Below are 15,102 nucleotides of genomic sequence, written 5' to 3'. Positions count from 1 at the left end.
TCCTGGCTAACACGGGGAAACCCGTCTCTACTAAGAATACAAAAAATTAGCCAGGGGCCGTGGCGGGCGCCTATAGTCCCAGCTACTCAGGAAGCTGAGGCAGGAGAATGGCGTTAACCCGGGAGGCAGAGCTTGCAGTGAGCCGAGATAGCGTCACTGCACTCCAGGCCGGGCGACAGAGCGAGACTCCTCAAAAAAAAAAAAAAAAAAAGGTTGGTATTCCCTTCAAATTTCTCCACTGCAACCAACTATTCCACTAATACCCTGTTCCCTCAAACTCAAACTCAAAATCTTAGACTAATTATTTTATTGGGCAAAGTGTCTCAGCCTTTATATCCCATCTAGTGAGTGCTTAGATGTCTGAGGCTCTTGATGAACTCATGGATTTCTGCAACAAATCTTTGGTTTCTCAGGCTTCAGCCTCTCTTCATACAACTGCCAGATCAACCATCCTCAAAACCATCTTTTTTCAAAAATCCTATCATTGTTCTTTACTTATCAAATCAATTCTGTTCTTCCATTTATTAATTCAAAAAATATTTACTGAGTGCTTTCTATGTATAAGGCACTGGCTAGAATATTCTTATCTAGTAATAAATCTAATAAATTAGACCTTTAAAAATATTAATTATGGTAAATGTAATTAAGAAAAGAAACAAGGGGCCAGGCACGGTAGCTCAAGCCTGTAATCCTAGCACTTTTGGAGGCCGAGGCAGGCAGATCACTTGAAGTCCGTTCAAGACCAGCCTGGCCAACATGTGAAACCCCACCTCTACTAAAAATACAAAAATTAGCCAGGCATGGTGGCAGGTGCCTGTAATCCCAGCAACTCGGAACGCTGAGGCAGGAGAACTGCTTGAACCCAGGAGGCAGAGGGTGCAAGTGAGCCAAGATCACCCCACTGCACTCCAGCCTGGGAGACAGAGACTCGGTCTCAAAAAAAAAAACAAAAAACGCTGGACACAGTGGCTCACGCCTGTAATCCCAACACTTCGGGAGGCCAAGGCAGGCGAATCACCTGAGGTCGGGAGTTCGAGACCAGCCTAACCAACATGAAGAAACCCCATCTCTACTAAAAATACAAACTTAGCCAGGCATGGTGGCGCGTGCCTATAATCCCAGCTAGTCGGGAGGCTGAGGCAGGAGAATCGCTTGAACCTGGGAGGCAGAGGTTGCAGTGAGCCGAGATCACGCCACTGCACTCCAATCTGGGCAGTAAGAGCGAAACTCCGTCTAACAAAAAAAAAAAAAGAAAGAAAAGAGACGCCACTGCTCAATAAATAATAGCTGTCTTATTATAGAAGGTGCTCAATAAATGCCTCTGAGTTTTTGTTTGTTTGTTTTTTGAGATGGAGTCTCGCTCTGTCACCTCCGGAGTAGCTGGGACTACAGGCACCCGCCACCACGCCCAGCTAATTTTTTTGTTATTTTTTTCAGTAGAAACGGCGTTTCACCATGTTAGCCAGGATGGTCTCGATCTCCTGACCTCGTGATCCGCCCGCCTGAGCCTCCCAAAGTGTTGGGATTACAGGCATGAGCCACCACGCCTGGCCAAATGCCTCTGAGTTTTTACAATATCTTTCCTTTATCTTTTTTTTGAGACACGGTCTCATTCTGTTGTCCAGGCTGGAGTGCAGTGGTGCAATTACGGCTCACTGCAGCTTTGAACTCCTGGCCTCAAGCAATCCTCCCACCTCAGCCTCAGCTCCCAAGTAGCTAGGACTACAGGTGCATGCCACCACAGCTGGCTAATTTCTTTTTTTCTAGAGATAGGAGTCTCACTATGTTGCCCAGGCTGGTCTTGAACTCCTGGCTTCAAGTGATCTTCCTGCCTCAGACTCTCAAAGTGCGGAGATTACTGGGCCTGGCCTAAAAAATCTTTTATAAAACTAAGTCACAATGAACTTTCTCCCTCTAAGAACTGAATTCTCCAAAAACTTTTGACAAATTTAGCTGCCCCAGTTTTATGCTTTATGGTAAATCACAGAATTTTAGACTAAAAAAACTACTAGCTACCCTTCTACACTTTATAACAACCTTCTGGCCTGAAATACCAATCCACTCCTTTCCACCTATCCAGATTTCCCTTCCATCTCCCAAGATCCTCCAGTCAAAAGGGATGTCTCCTGTGTCTCACCTATGGAGGAAGTAATGCAAAGTCAGTTAACCAGATTGGGACCGATAATGTGACATGGACACTCTTCAGAGTCTATGAAGATCCCTTCCAGATACATTCTGAGATCTTCTATGTTTACTTACCTGTGAAAGTCTTTAAATTCCAAGTTTGTATCATATATTGCCTTTTAAAAAATGTTTTTGTCCATAAGTAATCCCTTCACCATCTAAAACACAACAGTCTGGACCTCATTCTGCACCCAATGGAAACTACCATGGTACTTAATTGTAAACAGGAAAATGACAAGATCAAATGTGTAACACATGTAAAACACTTGTAACATATGTTGCAACATATGTAAAACATTTCAGAAATGGGAATCACGGTATCTGGAGTTGAATCTCAACTTGAGGTCTTGAATAAATTATACTTCTAACCCTGTTTCCTAATTTGTAATAACCCACGGAAGTTGAAATGTTTGTATGATGTTATGTTTACAAACACACTTTGAAAATAATAAACATCAGGCTAGGTGCGGTGGCTCATGCCTTTAATCCCAGCACTTTGGGAGGTTGAGGTGGTGGATCACCTGAGGTCAGGATTTCGAGACCAGCCTGGCCAACATGGCAATGGCAAAACCCCATCTCTACTAAAAATACAAAAATTAGCCGGGCATGGTGGCGTGCGCCTGTCATCCCAGCTACTTGGGAGGCTGAGGTGGGAGAATCGCTTGAACCTGGGAGGCAGAGGTTGCAGTGAGCCGAGATGGCCCTGTTACACTCCAGCCTGGGTGGCAGAGCAAGACTCCATCTCAAAAAAAAAAGAAAGTTAGAATAAAGGTACCATTGTTTACCCTAATCCCCAAATCTACTTTTCTTAATTCTGCTAACACTCTCACCAATCTTCTGTTCTCTTTCTCTCAAGAAACGGATCTTTTCGTCAGTTCTGTACTGCCTCGTTGAAGGCCTGTTACTGCTAATTTGCAATACCAGTGTTGTTCCATCCCCACGTTCCTATAATCTACATAAACTTTGTCAAAATCTGTACTTAAAATCCTCCAACGGCTTCCAATCATCAACTAACCTACCTTCTAAGCAATTTTGGTAGCCTCAAGAAATCAACTTCCACCACATCCCACACAGCTACACGGGATAAACGGCCTCCAAGTCTCTTCACGCTCTTCTCTATTTTTGGAACATTCTGAATATCCACTACCATGTGTCCTCTAAAACTCAATGTCCCTCTGCCATAAAACAAATGGCACTGCTCCTCTCTCTGAAATACCACAATATTATATTCTTCTCTTATGGACAGCACGTCTAATAGTTGTACGTGTGCCTGTCTAGCCCTGTGATTGATAAATCTATACTCACAGAGCAGAGGCCGAATGTTATAGATTTCACAACCCCAAAGGACCCATCAGGTTTTTTGTTTTTTTTTTTTTAATTGAGATGGAGCCTCGCTTTGTAGCCCAGGCTGGAGTGCAATGGCGTGATCTCGGCTCACTGCAACCTCCACCTCCCAGGTTCAAGCAATTCTCCTGCCTCAGCCTCCCAAGTAGCTGGGATTACAGGCATGGGCCACCACGCCTGGCTAACTTATGTATAGATACGTTTATTTATTTATTTATTTTTGAGATGGGGTCTCACTCTGTCACCGAGGCTGGAGTGCAGTGGCCTGATCTCTGCTCACTACAAGCTCCGCCTCCCAGGTTCATGCCATTCTCCCACCTCAGCCTCCCGAGTAGCTGGGACTACAGGCGCCCGCCACCATTGCTAATTTTGTTTTTGTATTTTTAGTAAGAGACGGAATTTCACCATGTTGGCCAGGCTGGTCTCAAACTCCCAACCTCAAGTGATCTGCCCGCCTCGGCCTCCCAAAGTGCTGGGATTACGGGTGTGAACAACAGTACCCAGCCGGACCCATCAGATTCTTAATATTTGCAGAAGATTTTTCTAAAATGAGAGTTTTCTAAAAGTTTTCTTCCAACTTTAGAAATAAAAATCACATCATCCCATCAAAGAACAATATGTAATTTTCACCTTTAGGCCAATCATTAGTCTAGATCTACTTCCAAACAGATTTAGCTCAAAGCTTATCTTTCCTCTGAAGTACACAAGTATTATGCTAAAAACCATCACACAAAGAATACACACACAAAGCAGCTCTGATCCAGAAATGCAAGGAAAATGTATGTGACAAAGCAAGAGTATTTATCTCCTCACAGAGAACAGAGTAAGAGCTGGTTTTCAAGAAAGCATCTATTTGAAAAATAGATGTACTGAAATGGGAAAATGAAGAGCAAGACCACATATTACAAAGGAAAAGGATATACTTCTTGGTGCTACAATTTTGAAAACAGATTACTAATGTCTAATAATTTCACTCACTAATACTCATTTGTCCTCAAATAGGACATTCCTGGAAATCAAGCTCAGGGTGAATTTGTGTAGACACACTGCACTGCATGGGTGGGTTAAGCATCCCTTCAATCTCCTCCAGTTTACCATATTCCTTCTTCAATGTCTTAAGATTTTCATTGATTCACTCAACAAACATTTGACACCTACTATATGCCACAAAGTTAAACACCAGGGAAAGCAAAAGGAGTAAGACACAGTATCTGCCTTCAAGCAACTTACAGCCAGCTCCAGAGTGTTGGTGAGTGCACATGTCATAGTGTTAATGGGTGCTTTAGTGATACACGGTCTAAGAGGAGGCACAAGAAAAGAGCCAGTCAAATGGGAGAGGCAGTCAAGTTAAGGTTCAACAGAGATGGGGGACACCTGACTAAGGGGGAAGGCGAGACACATTCCAAGAGTCAACATTACACTCAAAGGCAAGGAAATATACAACATGGCCCATCAAAGCCTTACAGATCCACAGACAAGCACTAGACCTACAAAATCAGAATCTGCAGTTTAACAAGAGCCCCAGGCAATCATGCTCACTAGAGTTTGAGAAGCCCTGCTGTAGAGCACTTCAAAGCAGTAGTCTGGTATGGCTAGAACACAGGATGCCATGGGAGGGAACTCAGAAGAGATGACGCTCCAGAGGCAACTCCAGCTCATAAAGCACCTGTGCTAAAGAGTCTGGATCTCCTTCTGGACCCAATGGGAGCCACCACAATGCTTAAGTGTAAGTAGGAAAATGACATGATCAAATTACCAGGGAGACTAGGGAATGATGATGGGGTTGGAGGAAAAGGGATGCATTCCAAATGAAGCAGATCTAACAGGGCTTAATCATTTATGCAATCAATAAATGGGGGGTGAAGGGAGTGAGAGATGAATGGGAAAACAAATATGTAGATATCCAGGATCTTTCTGGAAGGCAGGTAGAAACAGCAACATTCACGAAAATAGGGAACACAAGAGGAACAGATGTAAGAAGGAGGGGTCCAATTTGAGCTGTGTTGGCTTTGAAGTACATATAGTTCAAGCAGGTGGATGTGTAGTAGATGGTCCATATCTGGGAGAAACATCATCAGATAGCTAAGTAATGCCCTGAAAAATGGAAAAGGTCACAAAAGAGAATGAAAATGTTGAGAAAACATAGAAGGACCACGGGTAAAACTACCAAGAACATCAGCATTTAATAGGTGAATAGAAGCAAGAGGAATGAAGCAAATGAGACAAATCCTAAAGAGAAGAGAACCTAGAAAAATGGTGTCATCAATACCAAGAAAAGCATCTCGTGAAGGGGAAAATCGAAGACAGAGTAACATGCCAGGTCAAGGCCTAAAAAGTGGATTTGGTAATTAAAAGAGGTCCTTTCAAAAAGTTAAATAAACATACATCTTACACATACATAAGTCATTAGAAGGATAGCTATCAATGAATGGCTCTCTGGTTGACATAATTAAGGGTGATTTTTAGTTTATTGTTCCCACCACCCAGGTTTTGCAACTGTCCCTCGAGGCACCTTGTGGAATAATTTTTGCAACTGTTCTTCAAGGCACTTTTGAAATAATTTTTCAAAAATACAATAAAAAAATCAATAAATAAGATAATAATGGCCTTTGACAGAGGTGTGACTGCAGTGGGTAGGAAAGTGAATGAAAAGTGATGAAATTAAAGGGACAGAGAAGTATGGACAGGGAAGAGACTGAGAAGCTTCTAGAGTAAATAGAGTTCCAGGAAAGGTTCTGTGTTTCAGGTGGGCAAGATCTGGGCATGCTTACAGGATGTCGGGTAGGAGCCTATATACAGTGCTCAGAGTCCAGGAAAAAGAGGGAACAATCACTTCTTTATTGCCTGCTGTCACCTGAACACACAGTGGTGAACAAGACAAAGTCCTGCTCTCATGTAGCTTACCTTCTACTAAAGAAAAAAAAACAAAAAAAAAAAACAGAGAAATAAGTAATGATATCAGACAAGTGAGGTATGCCACGAATAAATCTACAATGGGACCGGCATGTTTTGGATTGAGTGTTGAGGTAAGGCTTCCCTGAAGAGACATTTGAGATCTGAACGATAAGAAAGCAACTTTACAAAGATAAGGGGGAAAGGCCTTTACAGATAATGAAACTGAGGAACAGACGGGTTAGTAAGATGGCTGAGATTATGCAGTAAGTAAACAGAACCCAGGTCTGATGAACACCGAGGCCACCCTTTCTACTAAACTATGTTCTCTCTTTATTCAGTTCTCCTCAAATGCAACAGTGAAGATAAAAGAAAATGTGGACCTTCCCCTGGCCTCACAGAAACGCTCAAGATTAGAAAAATAAGAGTAATGGGCACAACTTTCTCAAAAGAAACTCTGAAAGCCAAGAGATGTATATAGTTCTGTGCTCAGAGGCATGACTTCGGAAAGTTAACTGTTCAAGCCCAATAAGAAAATACAGGCAGACTCCAAATTACAAGTAGGTTCCATTCCAAAGATTATAACTAAGTTCTTAAGAAATCATAAATTATTTCCTCCACGTAATTTTATGGCGAGATTAGGTGTTCAGGCTGGTCCATGAAGGTCCGCATAACCGTAGATGTTATGACTCCTGTAGTAACCAACAAAGCACTTACTAGGCATCAGGCCCTATACTAAGTGCTTAATACAGATAATTCTGCAATATTCCTAACACTATTACTACTCCCACCTTATAGCTAAGGAAGCTGAGGCCTGGAGATGTTAAGTAACTTGTCTAATGGCATAATGCAGATAAATTGAGGATAAAATGCAGATAAATCTGGAGTAGGCTGCAGTCTGGGCCCAGCCTACTGCAGATCCCTGGCTCTCAGTCCTTACACGAGCTCTCAAAGTACCTTAATTTACAAGCATCAGTCTTTCAAAATCATTTTTTCTCCAATGCTAAAAGCTCAGCACCTATCTCCCCTTTTCTGGTGGTCAGAATACTATTAATAACCAAATGAACACTTTCACCAACTTTTCTTATCTCCTCGACTACAAAAGTCTATACCAAACCTATCTTTGATAAACCTCAAACCACGAAAGCATTTATTCGCCTATCTGACACCCACCGAGAGTTTAATTTGCTTTTGCATCCCCAGATTCCAACAGAGTGCCTTGCATGTGCTCATTCATTCAAAGACACTTACAGGCCGGGAGCGGTGGCTCACACCTGTAATCCCAGCACTTTGGGAGGCCGAGGCAGGAGGATCGCTTGAGGTCAGAAGTTCGAGACTAGCGTGGCCAACATGGTGAAACCCAGTCTCTACTAAAAGTACAAAAGTTAGCCTGGCATGGTGGCGCACACCTGTAATCCCAGCTACTCGGGAGGCTGAGGCAGGAGAATCGCTTGAACCCGGGAGGCGGACGTTGCAGTGAGCTGAGATCGCGCCACTGCACTCCAGCCTGGGCGACTGAGCGAGACTCCGTCTCGAAATAAATAAATAAATAACAAACAAAGACATTTACAAATCCTACCATGACAGTTCCCAACTCGCGCAACACCTTCTTAAATGCTGAAAGAAAACTCCATTCAAGAGAACGCAGGCAAAAGCCCGAAGTGATCATAATCCAGCGTCCAGCTTTAAGCCATCCGTGGCTCACCCAAACTCCCAACCCACTCCCCGCCGCCCCATCCCTCGCAAAAAGCTAAATTTCCAATATCTAAATGCTAGGTGGTTACTGATCACCAACGGTGACCGCACGTGGGACACCACCCAAGCTGGCCAAGTGTAAGGAAGAGACCATCACCCGAATCCCCCAAGCAGTCTTCAAAGCCCCCCTCATCTTCGTTGACCGTGGGTACCCCGAGGGCAGTAAGGTCCAGGCTGAAGTGGCGAGGGCAGGATTCAAGCCGGAAGCAGGCCATGCCCACAGCCGTGACCTTCTAAAGGCGCTTAACCCTGTCACCCGAAAACCCCTGGTACAGAGCGTGGTGCGGGGCCCGGGAAGGCTAGGTCCTAGGGCGGCGAGAAGGGTGGCGAGCACAGGCAGGACCCGGTCCCTGCCGGCACCCACGACCCCGGGGGACCCTGGCGCCGCAGCCTGGCTGGAGGAAGGGCCTGGGCACTCACCCGGCCACGGGCCCGGCACGAGCGGCGGGCAGATAGGAGGCGGCATGCAGCCGGCCCGGGCCGCCAGGGAGGAGGCGCAGGGAGAGCGGGAGGCGCGGGGCCGCCCCGGCACGCAGCAGCCAACGCGCGGATCTCAGCAGGGCTGCCATTGCTCGAACGTCCCCACAGCGGGAAGCACGCTCCGCCAGAAGGACAGGAGGAGCATGTGACCGCAGGGTAGCCTGGCGCGGCAGAGACCAACTGCCGGGCCCGCCAAATGTGGGGGGAGCCAGGGATTGTTTTAGGTTGGAAGATGGAAAACCGCACTTTTCCGAGAAGAGAGGACCCAATGTGATATTCAGAAAAACGACGTTGCTTGTTTCATTATGGAAGCTTTTCTTTTCCGTCTTCCGTCTCCGATCTGGGCATCGTGTTCATTCGCTGCACCCCTACACTCCTCTGTTGGTAGAGCCGCAAGAGGTCAACTCCTCCCAGGTTGGCGCAGAGGCTTGTGGGAGGCCAACTAGTAAAAATACCGAGAACTCTCGAGGAGAGCCGACTATGAAGATCCCAGGATGTGGGACGGCTTCCCCCGCCCCCGAGTGCAGATGTTGCAGCTAACGTTCAGCGCTTACGCCATGTCCAATAGGAACGGCCCTTCACTCTCAGAAACGCGGGCCAGAGAAACCGTGGAGGTCTTTTGCACCTGCCGTTTGCCTCCCGGGTTCAACAGGATAGGATGTGGAATATCAGGGCCTGGGAACAGTGTAAAGGAACGCGCGGGTCCCCACCCTAAGCGCGTACGCGGGGCCTCGCTTTAGAAAATAAATGAATTCTACCAAAAATCCTATAGTTTTAAAGCTGGAATTGAACTAACTCTCTTCCCCAACCCTCCACCCTACCGCGCCTCTCCCTTCAGTAAATGCACATATACATGTGAGAAGTAAAAGAACAATGTAATTAAGAGTCTCCAGCCAAATCTGGGGAGAAAACAGGCAAGTTAAACCCATCGCTGGCGCAGTGGCCCACGCCTGTAATCCCATCACTTTGGAAGGCCGAGGCGGGTGGATCACCTGAGGTCAGGAGTTGGAGACCAGCCTGGCCAACATGGTGAAACCCCATCTCTACTAAAAATACAAAAAATTAGCCGGGCGTGGTGGCGGGCGCCTGTAATCTCAGCTACTCACTCGGGAGGCTGAGGCAGGAGAATTGCTTGAACCCGGGAGGTGGAGGTTGCAGTGAGCCAAGATGGCGCCATTGCACTCCAGCCTGGGTGACACAGCGAGACTCTGTCTAAAACAAAACAAAAAAACCACGTCGCTGCCTTCGCAGGGCTTACAGACTGGATCGGTTCCCTGTGCACACGTGGGAAGCTGAGAACAGCCTTCCACTCCCTCTCCACCTGCCTGTCCCCTACCTATCACGAGGCAAACGCGCGGGTATTTCCTCTGGAAGCCCTCCCACGGTCATTTCCCATGTGACTGTTTATCCCACTGGACTCCTTATCAGTTTATCCCACGAACTCCTTATCTGTTTATCCCACGAACTCGTTATCAGTAGGGACTGTGATCTCTTATTGTAGGCCATACACCTACCCAGTGCCGGACACACAGCAGGTCTCATTAAATATGTGTTAAATTAATGTCTATTTTGAGATGACCTAGGTCACCTCTCCTTTGAGAGATGAGGGAACGAAGACACCCGCTCCAAGCCCCCAAGAGAAACAAGGTGAAATGATTGACTCTGGGTTATATTACTGAGCACTGGGAATACAAGTTATTCACCTATTCAACACGTATTTATTGAATACATATCCAGTGCCATACACTATTTGAAATCCTGGGAATACAGCAGAGAACAAAACAAACCAACCCTAGATTCTAACTAAGCTCTTTAAAGTTTAATTTGGGAAGACAAAAAGAACTGTGATGCAAAATACGCCAGGGTAAAGGGATTGAGGGTGTCATGGGGGGAGTTGCTTTTTTTTTTTTTTTTTTTTTTCTCAAGACAGGGTCTTGCTCTGTCACCCAGGCTGGAGAGCAATGGCACGATCTTGGCTCACTGCAGCCTCGACGTCTGGGCTCAAGCAATCCTCCCACCTCAGCCTCCTGAGTAGCCGGGATTACAGGCCCAAGCCCTGGCTAATTTTTGTATGTTTAGTAGATACGGGTTTTTACCATGTCGCCCAGGCTGGTCTCAAACTCATGGCCTCAAGCAATCTGCCTGCCTCGTCTCCCAAAGTGCTGGGATTACAGACATGAGCCACCACGCCCGGAGAGTTGATATTTTAAATAGGAAAAACGTTGAACAGAAACCTGAAGGAAGGAAAGGAGGAAGCCAGGAGAATTTTCTGGAAGGAGAAAAAAAAAAAAGAGTGGTTAAGGCTTAGAGAACAGCAAACACCAAAACCCAGAGGCAATAATAGGTGTAGCCTATTCAGAGAACTTTAAGGAGGAGGACTGTGTGGATGAGAGAAAAGAGCAGGGGGTAGAGAGCAGGGGGTAGGAGTAGAGGAAGGAGCAGGGGGTGGAGAGGGGCCTGGAGGTCAGAGAGGTAGTTGGAGGCCATATCAAGCAGGGTGTTGTAGGTGGCCGTGAAGACTGACTTTTATTTAGACTGAAGACTTTTACCTAGAATGAGATGAGAAACCATTGGATACTTTGGTGTTTTGCTTTTAAAGAGATGGAGTCTTGCTGTGTTGCCCAGGCTAGAGTGCAGTGTCTATTCACAGGTGCAATTATGACACACTACAGCCTTGAACTCCTGGGCTCAAGCAATCCTTCTACCCTGGCCTCCCAAGGAAGTGGGACTACAGGTGCATGCCACCACACCCGTTTGCTTTTTTTTTTTTTTTTTTTAAGTGCAGTGGCACAATCTAGGCTCACAGCAACCTCTGCCTCCCCGGGTCCAGGCGATTCTCATGCCTTAGACTCCCAAGTAGCTGAGATTACAGGCATGAACCACCACACCCAGCTAATTTTGTATTTTTAGTAGAGATGGGGTTTCACCATTTTGGCTAAGCTGGTCTCTAACTCCTGGCCTCAAGTGATTTACCCACCTCAGCCTCCCAAAGTGCTGGGATTATAGGCGTGAGCCACGGCAACCAGCCACCCATTTGCATTTTGAAAGGGTCACTCTATCTGCTGTTTGGAAAGGAGATTTTAGGGGAATGGGGATAAATAAAAATAGACCAAAGAGAAGGCTAATCCAGACTAGAGATGCTGGTGGCTTGGATTAGAGGGTAGCAGGTGAAATGATGAGAAAGGGTCAGGTTCTTACTCTATTTAAATAGTAGAACCAAGGGGATTTACTGATGGATTGGCTGTGGATTGTAAGTCAAGAACGGCTCCAAAGGTTTTGGCCTAAACAACTAGAAAGATGGAGATGACTCTGATTTAAAAGGGGAAAACAGAGAGAAGCAGATTTAAAAAGTGAAATCAAAAATGATCTTCTAGAATATTAAGCTTGTGCCTGCTAGACATCCAAGCGTCAAATTTGAATAGGGGTTGGCTATATGACATACAAGTCAGTTCAGGGGAAAAGTCAGAGCTAGAGATACATTTGGGAATCTGCAGCTTGTACCTAATATTTGAAGCCACAGAAATAGATGAAAGCATCTAGGAAGAAAATGCAGATAGACAAGAGAGGGAGTCCAAGGACTGAGGCTTGTGTCACTTCAATCTTTAGAGGATGTATAGATGAAAATCTAGCAAAGGAAACTGAGAAAGAAGAGCCAGAGAGGCAGGAGAACTGAGCCCAGTGAGGTCACAAATACCTGAATGAAAGAAGTCCTTCCAGGAAGGAATTATCAATCACATACAATGCTACTGTTAGTTCCAATACAATGAGCATGCAACATTGACCATAGAATTTGTTGTTTGTTTGTTTGTTTGTTTGTTTGTTGAGAATGAGTCTTGCTCTGTCGACCAGGCTGGAGTGCAGTGGCGTGATCTCAGCTCACTGCAACTTACGCCTCCTAGGTTCAAGCAATTCTCCTGCCTCAGCCTCCCAAGTAGCCGGAACTACAAACATGCACCACTGTGCCTGGCTAATTTTTGTATTTTTAGCATAGACAGGGTTTCACCATGTTGGCCAGGCTGGTCTCGAACTCCCGACCTCAGGTGATCTGCCCGCCTTGGCCTCCCAAAGTGCTGGGATTACAGGCATGAGCCACCGTGCCCAGCCAATTATTGCTAATTTTCTAAGGCATGATAATGGCTTTGTGCTTATGTAAGAAAAAATATGTTTAGAGATACATGTTGGCACTGGAATATGTAGAAGTAAATTAACATGATGTCTGGAATTGTCTTTTTTTTTTTTAATGAGGCGAAGTCTTGCTCTGTTGCCCAGGCTGGAGTGCAGTGGCGCCATCTCTGCTCACCGCAACCTCTGCCTCCCGGGTCCAAGCAATTCCCTGCCTCAGCCTCCCGAGTAGCTAGGATTACACGCACCCGCCACCATTCCTTCCAATTTTTGTATTTTAGTAGAGACGGGGTTTCACCATTTTGGCCAGGTTGGTCTTGAGCTCCTGACCTCGTGATCCACCCGCCTCGGCCTCCCAAAGTGCTGGGATTACAGGCGTTGAGTCACTGCGCCCAGCCTGGAATTGTCTTTATACTTCCCCAAAGAATAAACGGCCGGGCGCAGTGGCTCACACCTATAATCCCAGCACTCTGGGAGGTCGAGGCAGAAGGATCACTTGAGATGGGGAGTTTGAGACCAGCTTGGTCAACATGGTGAAAACCTGTCTCTACAAAAAAAAAAAAAAAAAAAAAATGCAAAAATTAGCCGGGCATGGTGGCGCACACCTGTATTCCCAGCTACTTAGGGGGCTGAGGCAGGAGGATTGTTTCAACCCGGGAGGTGGAGGCAGCAGTAAGCTTTGTTCATGCCACTGCACCCCAGCCTGGGTGACAAAGTGAGACCCTGTCTCAAAAAAATAAAATAACAAAAATATAGAAAAAGGAAATGTGACAATATCTTGATAATCAATGAAGCTAGGTGATGGGTATATGGGAGCTCATTTCACTATTCTATTTTTTTTTTTTTTTTTGAGATGGAATCTGGCTGTGTCGCCCAGGCTGGAGTGCAGTGGTGTGATCCCAGCTCACTGCAACCTCTGCCTCCCGGGTTCAAGCGATTCTCCTGCCTCAGCTTCCTGAGTAGCTGGGATTACAGGTGCATGCCACCACACCTGGCTAATTTTTGTATTTTTAGTAGAGACAGGGTTTCACCATGTTGGTCAGGCTGGTCTCGAACTCCTGACCTCAAGTGATCTGCCTGCCACAGCCTCCCAAAGTGCTGGGATTACAGGTGTGAGCCACTGCGCCCAGCCTATTCTATTCTGTGTATGTTTAAATATGTTCACAAAGAAAAAGAATTTAAATGCTGGTTATATTTTGATTTCACTTCTCACTAATACGGCATGACTTGGAGTTTGAAAAACATTGTATTCAAATAGTCAATATAAATGCAAAGTAGACAAAAGCACCAGCTAGACAAATGTACCAGACTGTACCCTGAGAACTGGAGACCAGTTCATAGGAACATGATTAATTGACTTCTCCAACAAATAGTAGCTCAAACATCAAAACTTGCAGTTGTTGCTAAACCATTTTACATAAAATATTAAATCTCCAAGATTGTAGCTATTACAATCTAAGAAAAAGATTTGCATGTAACACTAAAGTTTAAAAAGAAAAAAAAATTTAACTTTGAAATTCTGAGCCCAAGGTATAGTACTCAGCACCCTAAATCAGAAGCTTACAAAGCAGGTGGCATTACCCTTGTTTCTCCTAGATCAATTAATTTATTTCTTGCCTCCTAATAATTTTTTATGAATCACAAAGATCAGAAAATAAAACTGATTCTTCATAACTGTTTGTCAGCCTTTTTGGAATCTATTCCAATTTTGACACAAGCACATTCAAAATAGTGTGAGCAAAGAACCAAGTGATTGCCTCAAGTTTAAAAGCCTGTTTTACTCAAAAGGCTTAACATATTTTAAGCAGCAGATTTAATGTTTAGCTGTGATTATGTTTTCTCTTAAGGCAACTTGCCTGATGAATGAAGGGCTTCTCCCATCTGTGACTGCATTTTTCATATCCAAATGTATTCATGTATGTAATTCCCAATTATTCAAAAATTATTCTGCTCAGATCTTTGTTTGCACACAGCTTCAAGATTCTCACTACAAGTGGAGGTCCAATTTGCCATTGTTACACCCTTCAGCAACGCTTCTGTCAAACAATGATTCTTTCAGAAGCTTACAAACCAGCAAGGCAGATGCAGGGTCATGTACTGTAAGAAAGTAACCAACGCTGGCAACAAGGAGTTGTTGCTGATATTTTCCCAGTGTTACCATGTGTGAAGGCTGAAAAGTTTATGTGTTTCCCACAGGGCAGATAGTGTCTGGATAAATCAATATAGAATAGTAGTCAAACATAATTGGCATTTCAATGTACTATACAACTGAGTCCCTTTAAGACATAAAATGGATATAATTCTTATATTACTGAAAATAAACTT

General features: G+C 45.0%; 1 protein-coding gene across 1 annotated transcript in view; it reads right to left on the bottom strand.

Annotated features, from left to right (window-relative positions):
- The window catches only part of LRPPRC (leucine rich pentatricopeptide repeat containing), a 112,704-nt gene extending 103,546 nt beyond the window's left edge, over nucleotides 1-9,158 (bottom strand). Inside the window, exon 1 of the mRNA XM_031007896.3 lies at nucleotides 8,596-9,158. Coding sequence (XP_030863756.1) covers nucleotides 8,596-8,744 — 149 coding nt within the window. The 5' untranslated portion in view covers nucleotides 8,745-9,158. The remainder of the gene's footprint in view (nucleotides 1-8,595) is intronic.
- Nucleotides 9,159-15,102: the final 5,944 nt, after the last annotated feature.

The sequence above is a fragment of the Gorilla gorilla genome, chromosome 12 (genome assembly GCF_029281585.2).
Source record: "Gorilla gorilla gorilla isolate KB3781 chromosome 12, NHGRI_mGorGor1-v2.1_pri, whole genome shotgun sequence".
Taxonomy (NCBI): domain Eukaryota; kingdom Metazoa; phylum Chordata; class Mammalia; order Primates; family Hominidae; genus Gorilla; species Gorilla gorilla.
This window is presented reverse-complemented; position numbering and strand designations above follow the sequence as displayed.